The following is a 22,018-nucleotide window of genomic DNA, read 5'->3' as shown; positions in this document are numbered from 1 at the left end:
GAATATTCGAGAATACTTTTTCCGCCCTTCTTTTGCATCAGAGCCAATCAGAAAAAAAAAAAATTCGCAAAATGTTCGCAATAAATTCGCATTAGCGAAATTTCGCAATTTTTTTTTATATTCGGAATAGCGAATATTGGCCGCGAAATTCGAGATATTCGCGAATACTCGAATATGCCATATTCGAGCCGAATATTCGCAATACGAATATTCGTGAGCAACACTAATTGAGAGTGATGGAAGTGTGAAGGTATCCCTAAGTGAAAGAGTCACTATATATAGAAATATACTGTATCTAAACCAATAATAAAAGATTATATATTGTAGATTAGTAGCCAGATTCAGGTAGACGTGCCTAACTTTAGGCAGACGTAGCGTATCTCATATACGCTACGCCGCTGTAAGTTAGAGAGGCAAGTACAGTATTCACAAACAACTTGCGTTCTAAGTTACGGTGGCATAGTGTAAATGTGCCGGCGTAAGCGCGCCTAATTCAAATGTGGAAGAGGTGGGCGTGTTTTATGTAAATTAAGCCTGACCCCACGTAAATGACGTTTTGAACGAACGGCACATGCGCCGTCCGTGGACGTAACCCAGTGCGCATGCTCCAAATTCCCCCACAAAGATTCATTGGTTTCGACGTGAACGTAAATTACGGCCAGCCCCATTCACGGACGACTTACGCAAACGACGTAAAACGTGAAAAATTCAACGCGGTTCCGACGTCCATACTTAACATTGGCTGCGCCAGCTTTTTGGTGGTTTATCTTTACGCCTGAAAGCGCCTTACGTAAACGGCGTATCTTTACTGCGACGGGTAAGCGTACGTTCGTGAATAGGTGTATCTCGCTGATTTACGTGTTCTAGGCATAAATCAGCGTACACGCCCCTATCGGCCAGCGTAAATAGACAGCTAAGATACGACGGCGCCGGCGGTCGTATCTTAGCAACATTTAAGCGTATCTCAATTTGAGAATACGCTTAAATATATGACGGCGCAGATTCGGAGTTACGACGCACTTGGGGGCTAAGAATATGCATGCATCATACATACTAGGGGGAGTACAACTGGGGGGATCTGTAATGGAGAAGGATCTGGGGGTTTTAGTTAATCATAAGCTCAATAATGGCATGCAATGCCAAGCTGCGGTTTCCAAAGCGAGCAAAGTCCTTTCTTGTATTAAGAGAGGTATGGACTCCAGGGACAGAGATATAATTTTGCCCCTGTTCAAATCATTAGTAAGACCTCATCTGGAATATGCAGTTCAGTTTTGGGCACCAGTTCTCAAAAAGGATATCAGAGAACTGGAGAAAGTGCAGAGAAGGGCAACCAAACTGATAAGAGGAATGGAGGAGCTCAGCTCTGAGGAAAGATTAGAAGAACTAAATGTATTCACTCTTGAGAAGAGGAGAATAAGGGGGGATATGATCAACATGTACAAATATATAAGAGGTCCATACAGTGAACTTGGTGTTGAGTTATTCACTTTACGGTCAACACTGAGGACAAGGGGGCACTCTTTACGTCTGGAGGAAAAGAGATTTCACCTCCAAATACGGAAAGGTTTTTTCACAGTAAGAGCTGTGAAAATGTGGAACAGACTCCCTCCAGAGGTGGTTCTGGCCAGCTCAGTAGATTGCTTTAAGAAAGGCCTGGATTCTTTCCTAAATGTACAGAATATGACTGAGTACTAAGATTTGTAGGTAAAGTTGATCCAGGGTAAATCTGATTGCCTCTCGGGGGATCAGGAAGGAATTTTTTCCCCTGCTGTAGCAAATTGGATCATGCTCTGCTGTTTTTTTTTTGCCTTCCTCTGGATCAACTGTGGGTATGGAGTTGGGTGTATAGGATTGTACTGTGTTTTTTATTTTGTTTTTTTTTATTTTTTGTGGTTGAACTGGATGGACTTGTGTCTTTTTTCAACCTGACTAACTATGTATATACTGATACACCGTTGTATCTCTACCTGAATCTGGCTATAACTGTCCACAGAAGTAGTGGCTGCATTTGTTTCCTTTTTGCAGGCTAAGAACATTTTATTTTCTAACATTGGTAGAAATCCAGTATCCTTGTGACTTTCTAATCTGAACCTCAAATCTAAATGCTATTAGCATTTTCAGGTATATTTGTATACTACACAATCTCTTCTTCCAATGTAATGGAGATGAGGAAAGAAGGAGGTGTTTTCAGTCTGAATTGGAAGAGCAACCTAGGGTGACAACAATGCTTCTCCCTTGATACAATAAGTTTATTACTAGCAGAATCACCAGGTGCTAATAAATGTTTTTTTTTTTTTTTTTTTTTTAACTTAAAAATGGAAACCAATGCAGCCATCATATCTAGGAAGTGTTAAACTGAAAATCTTTAAATTGTTGTTTTAGGTAGGGATTAGCTACACTTTAAGCTTTCAGCACTTTGGTCTTTATAAGTATTGCTGTCTTTATAAGTATTGCAATTGAAAAAAATGCATTACTGCCAGACAGGCTTTTTTTTATTTTGGATGGTACTTTAGTTTAATGAAAAATATAAAAATGTGGTGATATAATTAACATAAAGTGGGGTATATTATGTTTTTGCTTTTCAATTCAATTTTTCATGACAGTATTATAAAATATCTGTCTACCATTCTGAATGTGGTAATACATATGTAGATTTTACTTGTTTTTATAGATGTACAGTACAATTTTCTCATTCACAAATACTGTTATTACATCATAGCACAAAATATTCATCAGTGACCTAGATTCTTGTGGCAGTATATTTTCTTCACTCTTTTAATCTCTTAGTTTGAACAGCTGGCATATCTGTGGATGGAAAGGCAAAAATCAGGTGGGAATTACAGCCGTTACCGAGCACAAACAGAAAAGCATGTCGTCTTATGTGTTAGCTCCTTGAAAATTGATCTGTTAATGGATTTCTTGAATGAATTCTATGCACACCCAAGACTGCAGGTAAAGAATTCTTAAAACTTTTTTCTGAGTAAAATGTTTAACACCTTAAAGCCTCGTACACACGATAGGTTAACCAGAGGACAACGGTCTGAAGGACCATTTTCATCGGTCCAAACCGATCATGTGTAGGCCCCATAGGTTATTTAACCTTAGGTCAAAACCGATCGTTAGTATGCAAAACCATCGGTTAAAAACCTGCGCATGCTCAGAATCAAGTCGACGCATGCTTGGAAGCATTGAACTTTGTTTTTTTCAGCACGTCGTTGTGTTTTACGTCACCGCGTTCTGACACGATTGTTTTTTTAACTGATAGTGTGTACGCACGACAGACCATCAGTCAGCTTCATAGGTTAACCTAGGACAACAGTCCTTCAGACTGTTGTCCTCTGGTTAACCTATCGTGTGTACGAGGCCTTAAATGTATGTCAAGGCAAATAATAAAAAAATGTATAAAAATAAAACACTGTATTTTTTTTTACTTTCCCCCACAACAAATTTTCTACTGTAGATTGACAACACACAGAATTTTTGTACACTATGTGGTGTCTGTCTGTCTCCATCTACAAATAATATGCACTAATTAATGTTAAGTTCCAAGATTAGAACTGAGAGGGTTAAACAGGAAGTGTGTAGAGGACACATGGAGGACACAGACATTTCTGAAAAGATTAATCATTTTTTTTTTTAAGTTTTTAATTATAAAACAAACATACATAAATGCTAACAGTATAACAACATGTGAGTAGACACAGCTGACAGAGATCCCCCTGCAGATCTTGAAAAGGGCCTTTCCCCCCAGCCAAACAACAGGACAAATTTACCGACAAGCAGTTTATGATCATCCAGGCAAGGCAACTACCCTTTATATCAACAAACTGACTTGTACTCACGATGACCAGCAAAAATAAGGAGAAAGCCTCTGCCTTGGAGTCCCAAAATGATACCCAATCAACCCTTCCTCAATGTAACCCTAGAGAAGTGGACAAGCCCAAGGATGCAATACATAAAACTGGCAGGGTATCCTGCCTAAATAAACAAAAAAGCCGCGCCCAATAGGTAGAAAAATAAATAAAAAACTTTTTCTAAGGAAGAAAAGTTAGCAAAAAGTCCAATATAGAGTCCTTATATTGATAAGCAAAGCTCCCAATATGACAATCAGTGGGTGTAATCTTGAAATATTGCTTGTATTATATTTGGATCTTTCAATCACCCGGTGACATATCATACAAATCGTGAGATCCCTCCACCGAGAGTAATGAGCCTCTTACCAGATGGCAAGTAATCAGAGCAGTTGGCTATAGACCCGCCACGGCCTTTAGATTCCCAGACGTCCCAGGACAGGACCAATAGTAAACCGACTTTGGCTAGATCATTCGCTCCAATAGCGGGAGTATAAAAAAGAAAAGACGCATATAGCGTAATTCCGCTGGGTAACAAATGTTTATTTAAAAAGTAATGTACTTACAGCAATCAGTAATAAAAACAGCGTGTGTTTTAAAATGCCGGCCGGCATGCAGGAGCCCTCCTCCCGAGCGTGGTGACGTCACTGGCGTAGCCTCCCAAACGCGTTTCGTCACAAGGGGACGTTCTCAATGGGGACCACCCCCATTGAGAACGTCCCCTTGTGACGAAACGCGTTTGGGAGGCTACGCCAGTGACGTCACCACGCTCGGGAGGAGGGCTCCTGCATGCCGGCCGGCATTTTAAAACACACGCTGTTTTTATTACTGATTGCTGTAAGTACATTACTTTTTAAATAAACATTTGTTACCCAGCGGAATTACGCTATATGCGTCTTTTCTTTTTTATACTCCCGCTATTGGAGCGAATGATCTAGCCAAAGTCGGTTTACTATTGGTCCTGTCCTGGGACGTCTGGGAATCTAAAGGCCGTGGCGGGTCTATAGCCAACTGCTCTGATTACTTGCCATCTGGTAAGAGGCTCATTACTCTCGGTGGAGGGATCTCACGATTTGTATGATATGTCACCGGGTGATTGAAAGATCCAAATATAATACAAGCAATATTTCAAGATTACACCCACTGATTGTCATATTGGGAGCTTTGCTTATCAATATAAGGACTCTATATTGGACTTTTTGCTAACTTTTCTTCCTTAGAAAAAGTTTTTTATTTATTTTTCTACCTATTGGGCGCGGCTTTTTTGTTTATTTATGTTGATTGTGTACTTCGCACGATAGCTGCTGCCCTGATATTATTGTGTTGCAGCGCAGTTTTTTTGTTTCTTAGGGTATCCTGCCTACCAGGTAAGGAGAATGCATTAGGATATGTTGTTTCCTTTCTAGAAACTGAGGACTTTACTCCCTGCCAAACTCAGCTGCCATTATTGCACCTGATGATCTCACACTGGATGACAAAGATTCTGCTACTAATGAAATTAATTATCAATCTACACTAAGGAAAATAATGTGTGCTGTCAATAAATGCACAACTTCAGTTAATGCTATAGCCCTAAGTGGGCTGAAGGAGGAGGTTTCCTTGCTGCAGCAGGATCTGCAAAAAATCAGGGAAAGTACAACAGCAGCTGAAAGTGACATAAGTGACCTAGAAAACAAGACGCCTCACCTGATTAGTGAGGCTCACTTTATTACACAACTGGGAAAGGCTAATAATCAAACATCTGAGGACACTAAAAATAGGGTTTGATGCAATAATGTTCTGGCTTTCATGTACGCAATGGTACGTGGCCGGCAGTGATTGCCCCGATCGGTCACACGCACTGGGTCCCTCAGCCGTGCAGCTGGTGTGTACTCGCCATTCTGCAGCAGTATGACTATGTGTGCGCAGATCCGTATGACACTAGTAGCTTCAGTTCTTTTGAAAAGATAAAACTTTGTGTCTTCAGCTAGCTACTTTCATTGGTGCACTTAAACCCCTGGATACAAACAACACAACTGGCCAGATTATCAAGTGAAGCAGGCAGGATCTTTCTCAGCAAGGTGAGAGGACAATGATGTCTGTATACAGTGTCCCAGAAACTGATAGCCTTATCCTTTATACCAGTGACACCACAAGTGTCAGCAAGATGACTACCAGCAATGAGTCTATATACAGTGTTCATTTAACTTCTTCTGTGGTGCAGTGTTCCTGTTTCCTTCAAATGGGCAAAAAGCCCCACCCAATCCTGCGATCAAGGCCTAAAAGAATGTCCTGGAACAGGCAGGCTCTCCTGGTGACCTGTCTGATCACCTCACACTGGAATGCTTCACCGTCAGTGCAGGTGCACGTGGACTCGCCCTTTCTCAGGCTGGATAGTGACTGGTAGTTCCTGTCACTATACAAGCTTATGGGGCTGCTCTGTGCTGGTACTTCATATTCCAGAGGCCTTTGCATCTGCTTCCTGCAGCTTGTTAAACTCTGTCGGATTGGCTCCTGTAATTTCTCCTACAATACTCCTCCTCCTGCCAATAGGGAAATAGGGGAGAGTGCAGAGTGAGCAGATGCCTGTGTTAACAGGCAGTCAGTGAAGAGATAAAGGGGGGGGGGAAAGAAACTCCTCATAGCTGCAGACACTCTGAACTTTTCCCTGTCAGCTTTTATTTTTTGTTAATGTAAGTTTTTGGCTGTATCACCCGCTACACACTCCCCCGATCAAAGAACTTTTGGTCCTGAACCTGTTACATGCTTTAGAAATGTACACAGAGAAAACAGGTTAACCACTTAAGGACCGCCTCCTGCACATATACGTCATTAGAATGGCATGGCTGGGCACATGCACTTACAGGTACGTCCTGTGCTAGTACCCAGCCATGGGTCGTGGGCGCATGCCCGCTGCGCACGCCTGTGACCCGGTCCGAAGCACTGGGACCGCGGGACTCGCGGACCCAATCGTCGCTGGAGTCCCGCGATCAGTCCCCGGAGCTGAAGAACGGGGAGAGCTGTGTGTAAACTGTGGCGGCGTCATCGATCGTGTGATCCCTTTTATAGGGGGACACAATCGATGACGTCACACCTACAGCCACACCCCCCTACAGTTGTAAACACATTTCAGGTCACACATAACCACACATAACAAATATTGGATTGGTGGACATATGCCATAGTTATATTAAATTTACATTAGTTATAGCTGTCTTGGCAAAGTCTACTTGAATAACTCAACTTCTAAACTTCCAATATTTTGTATGGTTTTACTTAAATAAAAACATCATTGTGTTGCACATTTAAATAATTGTAAACTTTCTCTATAACAGGATTACTATGTGGTGATATTGTGTCCAACAGAGATGGATGTCCAGGTTAGACGCATTCTTCAGATTCCCATGTGGTCTCAAAGAGTTATATACCTACAGGGCTCAGCCCTTAAAGATCAGGATTTATTAAGAGCTAAGTAAGTAAATCATTTATAAAGAAGTTCCATAAAACAATGCAATTCTAGCTCTCTGCAATTGAACATTAAAATTAGCTGACCTAAACCAAGTCATGTTGGTATTTATTATTGGTACTATCTTGTTGTGATTGATTTGTTTATTTCAAGTTTCAGCAGGTATGTATAAATATTTATGGTGTGCCATACAATGACTGGACTGTTCCTTCTTTAAATAGTCAGCTGTATTAAGTGGAAGTAAAATTTTCTTTTATCTTATTAGTGAAAATGGGTGAATAGCTCATCAGACCTCTATGTAAATGATGGTACTGAAAGTAAATATACTATATACACGTACCTAATAGACATGTGCATTAGTTTTCGTCCATATGCATTTTCGTTTAACAAACAATAACGAACGCACAGAATCCGAAATTCGAAAGATCCAACATAAAAAAATGCTTTCAGTTCGATATAGATAGGAGATTCAACATGACGCTGACAATAACGATCTGTGTCTATCGAACCTGTGGTCGAATGTGCCCAACCTTAACTCTATTAGTCCAAGATTATTCTACATAGAGAGGAAAGATTCAACATTATAGAGACAGTGTTGGGGTAGACCATTTGACATGAACGACGAAGATTAGACGAAGCAGCGAAAAACATACAAACGTCAAATCTGTCATTGAAGGCTTATGGTGTCTGTCGAAAGTTCTAAGACGATTCGACAAGCAGCTAAGTTGTACAACGGCGCAATCATACATTTACGGTCAAATGCTCTGCCTATATGCTATAGAATAATTTGAATGTTGGTCGACTAGTAATAATAATTTATAAATATAATTATTGCTAGTGTCATACAACATTAGAATTCTTCTATAGCTTGTAGGCGGAACATTGCGGCGTTGTACAGTTTACCTGCCCTGTTGAATCTTCTTAGAACATTTGACAGACACCATAAGCCTTTAATGACAGATTCGACTTAATTCGGATTTTCGGACGAATGTATTTTTTGATGAAACAAAATGATTAAAAACAAATTTCGGGAGTAACTAAATACATTTCTTTTTCGGACGAAAACGAAATTCCGAAACAAAATAGCTCAGTGTGCACATGTCTAGTACCTAATTAAAATGGAAGGTTGACACATTAAAGCTTGGATTACAAGGAAAAACATACTTTATATGAAATACCAGCTTAACAACAATTAAGCAGAAAAGGTATTTAACATACTTTGCTGTTCCTCGCATTTTTCCAGGCGATTTCCTCTGTACTGTGCCCTCATGAGTCATTCACCTACAATCTGAATACCACAGTCATTTAAAAACATCACAGGAAGTTAGCTTCTTGATGTTTGCAGTAATATACAGTCACACAGATTCACAGCTTGAAAAGCTGTTCCATTTTATCCTTAGAATTGTTATACATGACATGAAATGAGCTGGATCAAATATGCCAATTATCCGTAAGCATGCCTGCTACTATCTCTTCTTATCTGCCTTAGGATATTGCTATTACTTTGCACATTGTATGTACCCAGTATTTCCCCATTAGAAAAAAATATATATATATTTTAAATGTTTTAACAAAGACCATTATGATGCATACTATAAGGTTTAGTTTATACAAAACCTTCTAAGTGGCTCATACTCCACTGGATTTCAAGAACACAATTTCTGTGGATGTGCATGCACTGTTAATTCTCTAGATAATTTCATAGTTAACCTACTTTGGATTAAGCTGTGCTTTATTTTTGTGAAGGCATGCAGGAGAAAAGTGTTTAATGACTACCAGAATTAACCAAAGAATTCTGTGTAAAGCCAAATGGATATTAGAAGGGAAATATTCCTTCTCTCTGATATGTAAATGTAAAAGAGTAATTCCACCAAGCACTATGATTCTCTTTTTTCATTTAGTTAATCTGTTCCCATGACACACTATTCAGATGTATTCTGCTCTTTACTTTGTGACTAGAACTCTACTGTAGTAAATATGCAAACATGCAATTTAAAGTGTATCGCTCAGCATTTTTTTTTCTAGTTTTGGATAGAGTCTAGGAGAGGTTAGACCCTCTGAGCAGCTTCACCACCGGTTTGTACTGGTGACCATTGCCACTGAGAAATTTCCAAAATGTTAGAGTTGTTCCCATGACAAGGGTTAAGGGGAAATTCTCTAATGGGAACACCTATTCCAGGGACAACTGAAAAAGGAGGGAATTTTGGGAGAGTACCTCTAACTTCCTGTTGTGTTACTGGAACAAGAAGTAAAGCTAAATGTCCCCACTGATTGTTTTTTTTCACACTCTGATTGCTTACAAATGTCACAATGATGCCATAAGACCATTTGTTCAAAGACTTTAATGCAGTCTTTGTTTACTATTGTAATTGGCCATGTACCATGTGATCACTGTAATTATTTACGGCGATCATAGTAGTAAACAAATGTGATCACAAATCGCGCTGTTGTGTGCCCCAAAGATGCGGCCATATATCTTTCCAGAATGATCCTTGTCCTGTCTGGCTGTATATGTGTAGTGGCTGAGCGTGAAATGGTTAAATAACTGAGCTATAACTTACTTAGTGCATCTATTACAACCTCTCACTTTAAAAATACCCTGCCCAAAGGTTTGCAATGCTGTAGTGATTTTAATATTTAGTTTGCCTACCCTTTGCAGCTATAACAACTTCAACCCTTCTGGGAAAGATGTCCACAAAGTTTAGGAGTGTGTCTATGAGAATGTTTTAGCGGGGTCACACCAGACCTTTATTTTCTTTTTTCTATGAGAATTGTTAACCATTTTTCCAGAAGCACATTTGTGAGGTGAGACACTGATTTTGGATGAGAAGGCCTGGCTTGCAGTCTCCGCTCTAATTCATCCCAAAGGTTTTCTATCAGGTTGAGGTCAGGACTCTGTGCAGGCCAGCCAAGTTCATCTACTCCAATCTCGCTAATTCATGTCTTTATGTACCTTGCTTTGTGCACTGCTCTAAATCATTTGGTGAAAGGGGGATTATGGTGTAGGGTTGTTTTTCAGGGGTTGGGCTTGGCCCCTTAATTCCGGTGAAGGGAACTCTTAAGGGATCAGCATATCAGGACATTTTTGACAGTTTCATGCTACCAACTTTGTGGGAACAGTTTTGGATGGCCCCTTCCTGTTCCAACATGACTGCGCACCAGTGCACAAAGCAAGGTTCACAAAAACATGGATGAGCGAGTTTGGGGTGGAGGAACTTGACTGACTTGCACAGAGTCCTGACCTCAACCAATATTTGGGATTAACTAGAGTGGAGTCCTCGAGCCAGGCCTTGTCATATACAGACCCTTTTAAGGAAAAGAAAATTGATTTTCAGTAGTGATGAGAGAACCAAGCAAAGTCCAACCTGGCCACCATCTCTTGCAAGGTACCCTCTCAGTGTTGAAAACATATGGTCTGGCATTGTTTAGGAAAGAGGGGACGCATTTGCATTGCTTCCCTTTTTGGGCATCCAGGTTGAATCCCTATTTTAGATTTTAAGTGGGGGGCGCCACACTATTTTTAAAGGAATAGTAGACATTAAACATGGGCCAAACAGAAATATAGTGCCTGGGGGTCCCCTTAGTCTGCCTGTAGTGGCACAAACAGGGCATCTGTAGCTATATATGGAACACGCTGAAGCAAAAATTTAAATTTCTAAATAAACAAAAACAAGTCTAATCACATTTAAATGGACTTGCTGTTGCAATTGCTGGCACTCGGCTATTGAAAAAAAAGGAAAGAAAGAAAAAAACGGTGTGGGATCTCCCCCAAAATCCATACCAGACCCTTTTCCATTCAGCAAACAAAGTGCAATGGAAACTACAAAGGGGTTGCAGAGTCATGGTGGTGGTTTGTCAAGGTGGAGGGTCATTAAAGTGTTGCTCATCATGATCTATATAAAACAAACTAAAAATCTCTGTGTATATTATCATAACATATGTTTTGAATAAATCTGTGCGCCAAATAATAAATGATTCCAGTTGCCACCCTAAACAGTGCATATACACTTTTGTTGGTGAAATGTGAAAAAAAGGGGGCACTAAAAAAGTTTTCATAAATGATCCACAAATAAATGAAAAATAAAAGAAAGTATTATTCATGTGCAATAACAACTGGCAATGGAAATTACTGGTATCTCCAATGGAATAAATAACAAATCAGAAATTAACACTGTATATATTAACAAACTACAACATTAGCAAGTGACACCCAATCCCAATAGTGCATTCCAGTCACTGTCTGTGATACTAGAAATAAGTCCACAAAAAAAAAAAAAAAAAAAAAAAATTGATCTTTTCTTCCCACTTTAAATCACTTGTGAATTTGTACAGTGAACAATGATAACACAAAACCAGATGGCATGTGACCCATTTTATTTAAAAGTGGTTAACAAGTGCTTGATTTTGAATCAACTCATTATGTCTCATAAGTCATAAGCCCTCCAAGCACTCATAATGCATTAATTTCTATTATAAAATTGACACTAAGCAAACAATCAGACAACCAGGTATGCATTTACATTATAAGTGCTATGTAACAGCACCAATACAGCCAGAAGTGTGCACTACCACTCCGCCAAGTCCTGGAGCCGGTGTGCTTTCCAAACACCGGAAACTGTGTGACTGTAAGTGACGTACCGGAAAGTGACCAATTTGTATCAGTTGGAGGTTCAGCTCGGCAAACTTACTAAATCCAGCCAGGTTAAAGCAACATTTTGAATGATCATTTTCACGGTCAAGCCAAATGTTCACCTTGACCAAGAACATTGTTGTTTGAAATGTTGCTTTACTGCTAAAATGTGGTTTATACTATTAGCACTTGGAGTTACAAGTAACATTTTTTTAACAAGGAAAGAGCATTTTGGACCAATGTTGCACTATTCATCCTCTTATTTCTGTATAGGTGAGCAGTGAGTATGGAGATTAACACGTTTCAGTACAGGATAACATGTTATGACAAAGGCTTTAGCTCTTGTTTAGCCATTTGTTATCTTACCGTACCTCACCTTATAAAAAGACTCTGTTAAGACCTGTTTGGCTAGACTAGTCTTTTATTCTCTTTTTTTGCTCAATACTTCTTTCTGTTCTTAGGATGGATGATGCAGAGGCATGCTTTATATTGAGCAGCAGATGTGAAGAGGACAGGACAGCAGCTGTAAGTAGAACCAGTGACATAATAAATGTACTGTATGCATCTATTCTCCACATTATCCTTACAATAATCATGGGTATAATTGTTGTGGTGTGCTATATGAGCAGTTTTAGGTCACAGAGGACAAAATAAATACATTATTCAATATCCATATGGCATGAACACAATAATTTAAATGGCAGTTTTAAAAACTTAAAACAGAAATATGATACAAACCTAAGAATAAAATCTGGTGAGTTGTTACTTTGTCATAAAACCAGATACCAGAATATTTAACCACTCTCAGAGATTTCCAAGGACAGTCCCAGGATTTGATCATTTCTAGCTGGCATTTTCTGTAATTTCATGCACTAATGATAATTTATGATTCTAAAGTTAGTATTAATTGACAACTAGCTGTCAAAACATTACTAATAGTCCAACTTTGTTAGCGTTAGTAAGCAAATAATGTAAAAAATTAGGCATCAAGGGTTTGATTGTAGTAGTTAAGCTTCAAATTCTTAATGTTAAATGATTTAAATGTTAAAAACTATAAAGAAAATAATCAGCCTGCGTTCACCAATTAGTATTTTTGGTCCTAAACTAACATTAAAATTATTTTTTTATTGATCCTTTGGTCCCCTAAAACCAGTATACAAGTTAAAAGGACCAGCTGCTTGCCCCCCATGCTAGCAGATACGCCTCACCATTACTACTGGCATCCTCTCCTGGACATTGGGGGTAATAGAGAACCTGGTCTCACTTTACATTTCTGTCCTTTAAACTGTAATTCTTTGCCCAACATAATTCAGTAATTTATTTTGTACAAGTCAATACATCTACTTGTTTTGGCAGGGTAGAATGCTGTCTATCTAGTGGTGTATTTTTGCAATTGCAGCTAAGTTTCCCCTTGTAATGTCTTTTGCCATGGAGTGATGGACAAGGTAGAAGTTGAGATTCACTCTGGGGGTGTGGATACATGCTGATTATTTTGTTGTTCATTCAGAACAAGCTTGGCTTTGATTTGTACTGGATACCTATTTTCTGTGTCCTTTTGAGTTTGCAGCTGTAATTTCTAATTAGCTACTGGGAAAAAGAAGAGTGGAATTTAAAGGCAAGCCCTTTGCTTTTAACCAACATCTCTGTTTGACTATGACTTCTTCTTGCCTTGCAAAGGCCAGAATTAGTTTGCCCATATCTGTTGCATCTGGCTTATAGACAAAAAATGTGCCACATTTTTCTAGCAGGTTTAAAGAAACAACAATCTGTTTGTGCCTATCACTGAGAAAACTGTCTATTTTCTACATACTTAGCCCCTTATGAGCTGCTAGGCAAACAGCCAGCCAGCTCTTCATCCTGAAGTCTACATTGATTAATATTGATACAACGTACTTCAACTTTGTAACCAATACAGACATCTGAGGGGGGGGGGGTAGATGACTGACTATATATTTCTGTACTACTATATTTCAGTTTAGCATAGATATATAAACTGCATATCTATATATACACACACACACACACTGGCATACCCCTCTTTTATGTACACAATGGGATTTATTTACTAAAGCTGGAAAGTACAAAATCAGGCTCACTTCTATATAGAAACCAATGAGCTTCTAACCCCAGCTTGTTCAATTAAACTTTGGTAATAAAACCTGAAAGCTCATTGGCTCATCAGTGAGCCTGATTTTTCACTTTTCAGCTTTAGTAAATAAACCCCATTCTGTACTTAAAATTGTGGTATGCCTGTATATATATATATATATATATATATATATATATATATATATATATATATATATATATATATACACAAGCCTCAACAAAATCCAGGCACCAGGTCGCAATTGCGACAAGAAATTGTGACCTGGCGCCCGCACCCGCCGGTAATTGAGACGATCACAGAATCCTGTGTCTCCGTGCGCCCCCACCTCCACCGCCGCACGATCGCAGCGGGCCCGCAATGGCCGGTAATTTAGGCCGGGGCTTTGTAGCCTTGTGAAGGCCCAAGCTGCCTTCTGTGACCTGGCGCCATCTGGTGGTGGCCGTTGGCATTACAAGTAAAACAGCTGTTCTAATGTGTGTGTTTTTACTGTTTTCACTGCCATCTCCATCCCTCTAATTAGAATCCCCAAACATAATGTATATTTTTTATTCTAACACCCTAGAGAATAAAATGGCGATCATTGCAATACTTTCTGTCGCACATATTTGCGCAGCTGTCTTACAAGCGCACTTTTTTTGGAAAAAAATACACTTTTTTTAATTAAAAAATAAGACAACAGTAAAGTTATCCCATTTTTTTTTTTTATATTGTGAAAGATATGGTTACGCCAAGTAAACTGATACCCAACATGTCACGCTTCAAAATTGCATCCGCTTGTGGAATGCTGACAAACTTTTACCCTTTAAAATCTCCATAGGCGACGTTTAAAAAATACTACAAGTTGCATGTTTTGAGTTACAGAGGAGGTCATTTTCTGGCTCCTAACTTTTTTAGCTGGCTTCTAGATTCCAAGCAAATTTGTCAAACCCAGTATATATATATATATATATATATATATATATATATATATATATATATATATATATATATATATATATATATATATATATATATATTCATAAATATATTTGCAACACATCTGAGACTGTGGGGATACCTTCATATTTAGCACTGTTAATATATTTTGTTTGTGTGTTTTTAAGGCTTTTAATGCTGTGAAATTTGCTTGAGTAATAAATGTGTTAACTTGCTTTTAATGAACATATGCACATTTTTGTTTCCTATTTAGGACCATCAAACAATATTAAGGGCCTGGGCAGTGAAAGATTTTGCTCCAAATTGCCCTTTGTATGTTCAGATATTGAAACCAGAGAACAAATTTCATGTCAAATTTGCAGGTAATATTAATTTTGCTTAGATCTTTAACACTCATCAACTAAAACCTATTAACAGTTACATTTACTACTATGTTGAAAAAAATTCTGATTGCCATTTTTTTTACTTACTATCTTTTCCATTAATGAAATAACATGGCATCCACAGGTTGTACAAATAAATAACAGTTACTGCTTGAGCAACCCCCTCTTGCAGAAATTGGGGGCCAAATTCTCAAAAGAGATACGCAGGCGGAACTGCTGTTCAGCCTGCTTATCTCTGTGCCTAACTTTGGAAACGATCCTCAAAAGGCTTTTTCCAAAGTTAGGCAGAAGATCTGACATGTGTAAGACACTTACATGGTCAGATCTTAGGATGCAGTACCGCATCCGCCGCTGGAGGCATTTCTCATTGAAATGCCGCTTTGAGTATGCAAATGAGGACTTAAGCAGATCCACAAAGCATTTCAGCATTGTGATTTCTGCGTAAGTTCCGATTTGCTTGCGCAAAACTAGTGCTGGTTTTACAATGTGGAAAGTTAGTCACACCATGTAAAAGCCCATTCAAGCGACGGCATTTGGTATGCATTCCCGAGGGAGAACTCCACGGCAATTTGTAAAATCAAAACTGGCATGGGTTCCCCCCCCAGGAGCATACCAGGCCCTTAGGTCTGGTATGGGTTGTAAGGAGACCCCCCCTACGCCGAAAATTCGACGTAGGGGGTCCCCCTACAATCCATACCAGACCCGTATCCAAAGCACGCTACCCGGCCGGTCAGGAAAGGGAGTGGGGACGAGCGAGCGCCCCCCCCTCCTGAGCCGTGCCAGGCCGCATGCCCTCAACATGGGGGGGTTGGGTGCTCTGGGGCAGGGGGGCGCACTGCGGGCCCCCCCACCCCAGAGCACCCTGTCCCCATGTTGATGAGGACAGGACCTCTTCCCGACAACCCTTGCCGTTGGTTGTCGGGGTCTGCGGGCGGGATGCTTATCGGAATCTGGGAGTCCCCTCAAATAAGGGGGCCCCCAGATACCGGCCCCCCACCCTAAGTGAATGGATATGGGGTACATCGTACCCCTACCCATTCACCTGGAGGCAAAGTGATAGTTATTAAACACACAACACAAGGGTTTTTAAAATCATTTATTAGTCTGCTCCGGAGGCCCCCCCTGTCTTCTTTAGCTCTAATACCAGGGAGGGCTTCTTCTTCCCCTCTCCGGGGGTCTTCTCCGCTCTCCGGGGGGGGGCTTCTTCTTCCACTCTCCGGGGGGGGGGGTCTTCTCCGCTCTCCGGGGGTCTTCTTCTATCCTCGCCGCTCTCCGCTGTTGACTCGGCGCACCCCGGTTCTTCTGCAGCTGTCCGGTGCCTTCTTCTTCAGCGCTGGCTGCCTGCTATCTTCGTGTGTTAGCTCAATTACTAGCAGGCAGCCAGCGCGGTCTTCTGTGACGTCATGTTCTTCTTCTCCCTTCTTCCGATGTTGACACGTCGCCTCTTCTCACTGCAATGATGGAAGCGCGCCTTGCATCCCATTTATATAGGCATCACCGTCCCATCATGCTCCGGTAGGTACCCACGTGGTGGGTGCCTACCCACGTGCACCCACCACGTGGGTACCTACCGGAGCACTCAGTATTAATTGTTTGTCTGTAAAGTAAAGATTTTTATCTGAACATTTAAATGTTTAATGACCATAAATTAATTTACTTTCCCTTAAAAAGGAATGTAATAATATGTAACATATAAAGGATAAGTTCACATTTTTGAACATGTTACATGTTCCCCCTGGCTTGTGGGTGAACCATATCAGACCACAAACATTCAAAATAGGGAGTACCTTGTCAGAAAGGAACCCATCTGGCAAATCCACAAGGACACAGGCCTCATCCTCCCTATTCTGGCCCTGGTTGTGGGGAATCGGTGGGCAGGGGTGCTATCAGAATTTGTAAACAATAACAATAAGATAACCCCTAGATACTGCCCTATGTGAATGAGTACTTATTAACAAATTAATGCAAACGGTAGAAAAACACACACACACACACACACAGTTGTTGACCAGACCCCCAAAAATCCCATGATGTAAATCCATCATTTATAATGTCAATAATGTCATCCAACAATTTAGTATAATGATTTTATTGCTTTTTAATCATAGGTAGATATCATAGTAAATATAAAAACAAATATTGAAAAGTTAAATACAGAAAAATAAATCATAAGGAATGTATGAATAAATATATAAGAATTTATGTGCATATATAATGGTAATATGTATACATTATATAACATTTAAGAGCAAATACCGGTATATAACACAAATACTAAGGACAAAATGTAAATAGATTGATGTTGTATAATTTAGTAGTTATGTAAGTTTTTGGTATAATAAAGTTTATATAATGAGCAAAAGTATATAATATGATGAGATGTACGATTATTTACAAATAATTATAGTTAATAAACAAAAGGATAGGAAAGAAAAATAAAAAAATACATCAAATAAATTTTTAGAAGGAAAATTAATGAGAGTAGGGGAAGTTAAAGTGTAGGGAAAGTGGAATTTTGACTCTTTGACATCAAGCTACTGTATGTAGATCCATGCAAATCACAATGCCTGCCGACCCCTTAAAAGAAAAGAAACCCACTGTCCTGTGACACAGTCTTACCCTGAAGATTGTTTGCCTGCGTTTAACTGCTCTGGTGCATGACAGCTGATTAAAATAAAGGGACAGGGTCTCCTGTGACATCATTAACTACATTTGAAAGTGACAATATTTGCTCAATGACATTACTGGGCTTCCACTGGGAACTGTAACCTGAAGAGCCTGGTATGAATTATGGGAGGACCCCCCCTTTTTTTTCTTTTTATTCCAATAATTTTTATTGAATTTTAAACTTACAAAAAGAGGAAAGAGACATACAGTAAACAGATAATAAATCGTAACAGGTCCTTCAAACATTCAAATTTGACTGTCGCTATAAGGCACAAAATTATTAAAGAACACTTCAACCATCATTCCGAGTCCAGTAGCAGATCCAGCGGACGAGATGCTTGTAAAAATCTTTGTTATCCAAGCCGTATTCCGTTTGGAGATCCCGAAACGATTTAAGAGTAGAACCCGACATCAAGTCTCCGACTACCCTAATGCCTTTGGCTATCCGCTGCGTAACGGATATGTCTGGAATGATCAAAGGCATGGAAATGGGAAGGGGTTTAACCACTTGATCTACGAACTTGTGAGAAGCAAACATCTTCCATGTATGTATAGTAGCCACCATTGAGGGTGAAATGTGAGTAGGGACCGACGTGTATAAATGACTAGCTAGTAATATGTCGGATAAATTAGTAACAGGGGCTTGCGCCAACTCTAGTTCTAGCCATCTAGGAGTGAGATTTTGTACGAACCACGACCTGGCCTGCGAGAGAATCGAAGCTGAGTAATAATCCCTCAGAAGAACATGACCAACACCCCCAACCTACCTGGCCGCTATCAACTTTTTAAAGGAACACCTCGCCTTTCTACCTTGCCATAAAAATGTATTCAACTGAGATTGAAGCTTGGAGAAGAATGAAGCGGGGACTGGAATTGGCAGTGTTTGGAAAAGGTATAACAGTTGTGGTAAGACCATCATTTTGAATGCGGCTAAGCGGCCGGACCAGAGCAGCTCCATCCTTGACATCTACTGTAACATTTTGGTCATGGAACCAAGGAATGGGGCATAATTAGCTGCAAACAGTTCTCCACTCGTTGCTGTTAGGGAGATCCCCAGGAACTTTAGCCCGCCATCATTCCAAGAGTAAGGGAATCTGGCAGCAAGCCTCCTCCGTAAGGACCGATCAATGCCTATTCCCATTAAATAAGATTTACTCTTGTTTACTTTATAGTAGGACAGCTTGTTAAACAGTACCAAAGCCTCATGAGCCGAAGCCAGGGAAGTCTCCACGTCAGTTAGAATCAAAATTATGTCGTCTGCGAACAAACTGATGGTGTGAGTGGAATTTTGGATAGGGAAACCACAAATTTCAGGGTGAGAACGTATATATATTGCAAGAGGTTCCATTAGTAAGTTAAAAATTAGTGGGGATAACGGGCACCCCTGCCTAGTGCCATTTGAGATGGCAAATGGCCTAGACAGAACCCCCGAGACGAGCACCCGGGCGGAAGGCCTGGAGTACAGAGCCAGGATTGTGGACAGGATGGGACCCGAGAAGCCAAACCTTCTTAATATCTGGGCCGTGTAATCCCAATGGATGTGATCAAAGGCCTTCTCTGCTTCCAAGGTCAGCAGCAGAGAAGGTCTCTTGTGCAAGTTGGCCAAATGTATAATATTTACCAGCCTGCGAGTGGCGTTGGAGGTCTGAAGGCCCTTAGTGAATCCCGTCTGATCAGGGTGAATAAGCAGGGAGAGAATATCTAACAGACACGTAGCTAAGATTTTGGCGTAGATCTTCAGATCTAAATTGAGTAAGGATATCGGTCCAAAATTTGGAGGCGTGGAGGGGTCCTCCCCCGGCTTCGGCAGAGTCACAATAATAGCGGACAGCATTTCAGAAGGAAAGGCGGCAGAGGCAGCAGCAGCATTGAACATACTCTCTAGATGAGGAGTCAAAACAGAGTTGAAAGCCTTATAATAATCTCCTGTAAATCCATCGGGGCCAGGGGCTTTGTTGTTGGGGAGAGAGTCGATAGCTTTGCGTATCTCCTCCTTGTTAAAGGGCACATTCAATTTTAATAACTGGTCTTGGGACATAGAGGGAATATGTAGATTGTTTAAGAATTGGCCGATAGCTGCAGGATAAGGTTGGTGGGTAGCATCATCATCTTTTAAATTATACAGGGAGCTATAATATAGGCTGAAGGCATCCGCAATATCTTGAGGATGATAGAGCTTACAATTGGTGTGTGGATGGAGAATGAAAGGTATTTTGGACTTATACCGCACACCTTTCACCTTGTGCGCTAGTAATTTACCCGCTTTATTGGCATAATAGGTAATTTTCACTCTACGGGACGCTTTTTCAAATGTTTCCAATAGAAGAAGTCTGAGGTCATGTCTCAATAGATTCAATTTCCGAGAAACTACAGGGGAAAGGTTCTGTTTATTAGTTGTTTCAAGCAGAAAGATTTCATCTGTTAGAGCTTTCGTTTTCTGCTGCCGCTGCCTTCTAGCCCTCGCGCCCAATTGGATAAGTATACCCCTAACATACGCCTTATGGGCGTTCCATAGTACAAACTGGTCCTGCACAGAGTGTTCATTAATAGAAAAAAATTCTTTCAAATGTGTTTCAACATGACTCTTAACCTCTGCCTGCTGTAACAAGAACGAGTTAACCCTCCACAATGACGATGCAGCGTCAGCTACAGCATCCTCCAGGGTGAGGGTAATGGAGGCGTGGTCAGACCAAGTAATTGAGTTAATAGTGGCGGCCGAGACCTTAGAAAGGGTGGGCTGATCCACTAGGAACAAGTCAATCCTGGAGTATGCTCCATGAGGCATCGAAAAGAAAGTGAAATCTTTTTCTTCAGCATGAAGACATCTCCAGGCATCAAATAGTTCATGGCTATGGATTGAGGCCGACAAGGAAAGATTTGCGCATTTGGCGCCTGATGAAGAGTCAATACCTGGGTCTGGCGTTGCGTTGAAGTCTCCACAGAGGACTAATTTACCCTTCCTATGCTTAGCTACCTTAATCATTAGTTTACGGAAGAAGCGGATTTGGTGCACGTTTGGAGAGTACACATTGACAATAGTGAACGTGGAGTTATTAATGTCACATACTAGGAGAATAAAACGACCTCCAGGGTCCAGGACAGTCTCATGTAGAGTAAAAGCCACTCTGTCCCTTATGGCCGTGAGAACCCCCTTTGTTTTGTTAGGAGCGTTGGCCTTAAAAACATGTGGGAAGCTCCTATGAGAGCAGACAGGAGGAGACGTTACAGAAAAGTGTGTCTCTTGGGCACACAAAATGTCTGCTCGGTTGGAAATAGACTCAGTCCACATGGACTTCCTCTTAACTGGATGATTTAGGCCATTAGAGTTGATAGAAATGAATTTTATACCCATTTAAGCAATGAGAAATAGTGCGATATGGAACCATAATGCAAACTCAATTTTGAGGGAATGTCTCCCCCCGGTGGCCAATCTGCAAATGACGTGCAGCAAGCTCCATGGAACAAAAGGTATATAACAAAGTACTCACTAGTAGTTGGAAGGGTAAAAGTACTCCAGACTCCCGTGTGCAGTAGTCCATTGTATACGTCGAACACGATGCTTCGAACAACACTTGTAGTTGAAAAGAAAAAACATAAGAACACAAAATAAAGAAGAAAACAGAGATAAAAATAGGAACAGTCAGATAACTGGCGCATAGCCAACATAAACAGGTGCAAACTTCGGTGATCACAAAAGATACCCGTAAGCAGTGAAAAACTGCGCAGGTCACACAAAAAAAAAGGGGGTGAGTCCAGGCTTATGGACTCTCCAGGAACATCCAACAGGGAAAATGAAGTGGGTAAGCGCTCCCTCCGGGTTTAGTTGTGAGACTTGACATTCTTATTCGTTACCGTTTTCCATTCAGGCTCGGACCATGATACAGATCTGGAATTGTTTTTTAGAGCGGCTGTGTCCTCAGGAAGGATCCCCCACTCCTCCAATAGGGATATACCCTTTTCCATTGATTCCACAACGTGCGTACGGCCCTCAATGGT

The 22,018-nt window shown here is 40.5% G+C and overlaps 1 protein-coding gene across 1 annotated transcript in view; it reads left to right on the top strand.

Moving 5' to 3' along the window:
• Positions 1 to 22,018, top strand: part of KCNT2 (potassium sodium-activated channel subfamily T member 2) — a 1,265,156-nt gene that overhangs the window by 529,586 nt on the left and 713,552 nt on the right. The window contains exons 10-13 of the mRNA XM_040359820.1: positions 2,788 to 2,952; positions 7,166 to 7,302; positions 12,388 to 12,451; positions 15,226 to 15,334. Of these exons, the coding sequence (XP_040215754.1) occupies positions 2,788 to 2,952; positions 7,166 to 7,302; positions 12,388 to 12,451; positions 15,226 to 15,334 (475 nt within the window). The remainder of the gene's footprint in view (positions 1 to 2,787; positions 2,953 to 7,165; positions 7,303 to 12,387; positions 12,452 to 15,225; positions 15,335 to 22,018) is intronic.

Source organism: Rana temporaria, chromosome 7 (genome assembly GCF_905171775.1).
Source record: "Rana temporaria chromosome 7, aRanTem1.1, whole genome shotgun sequence".
In the NCBI taxonomy this organism is placed as follows: Eukaryota; Metazoa; Chordata; class Amphibia; order Anura; family Ranidae; genus Rana; species Rana temporaria.
Note: the sequence above shows the minus strand (reverse complement) of the source record. Positions and strands in the feature narration are given on the sequence as shown.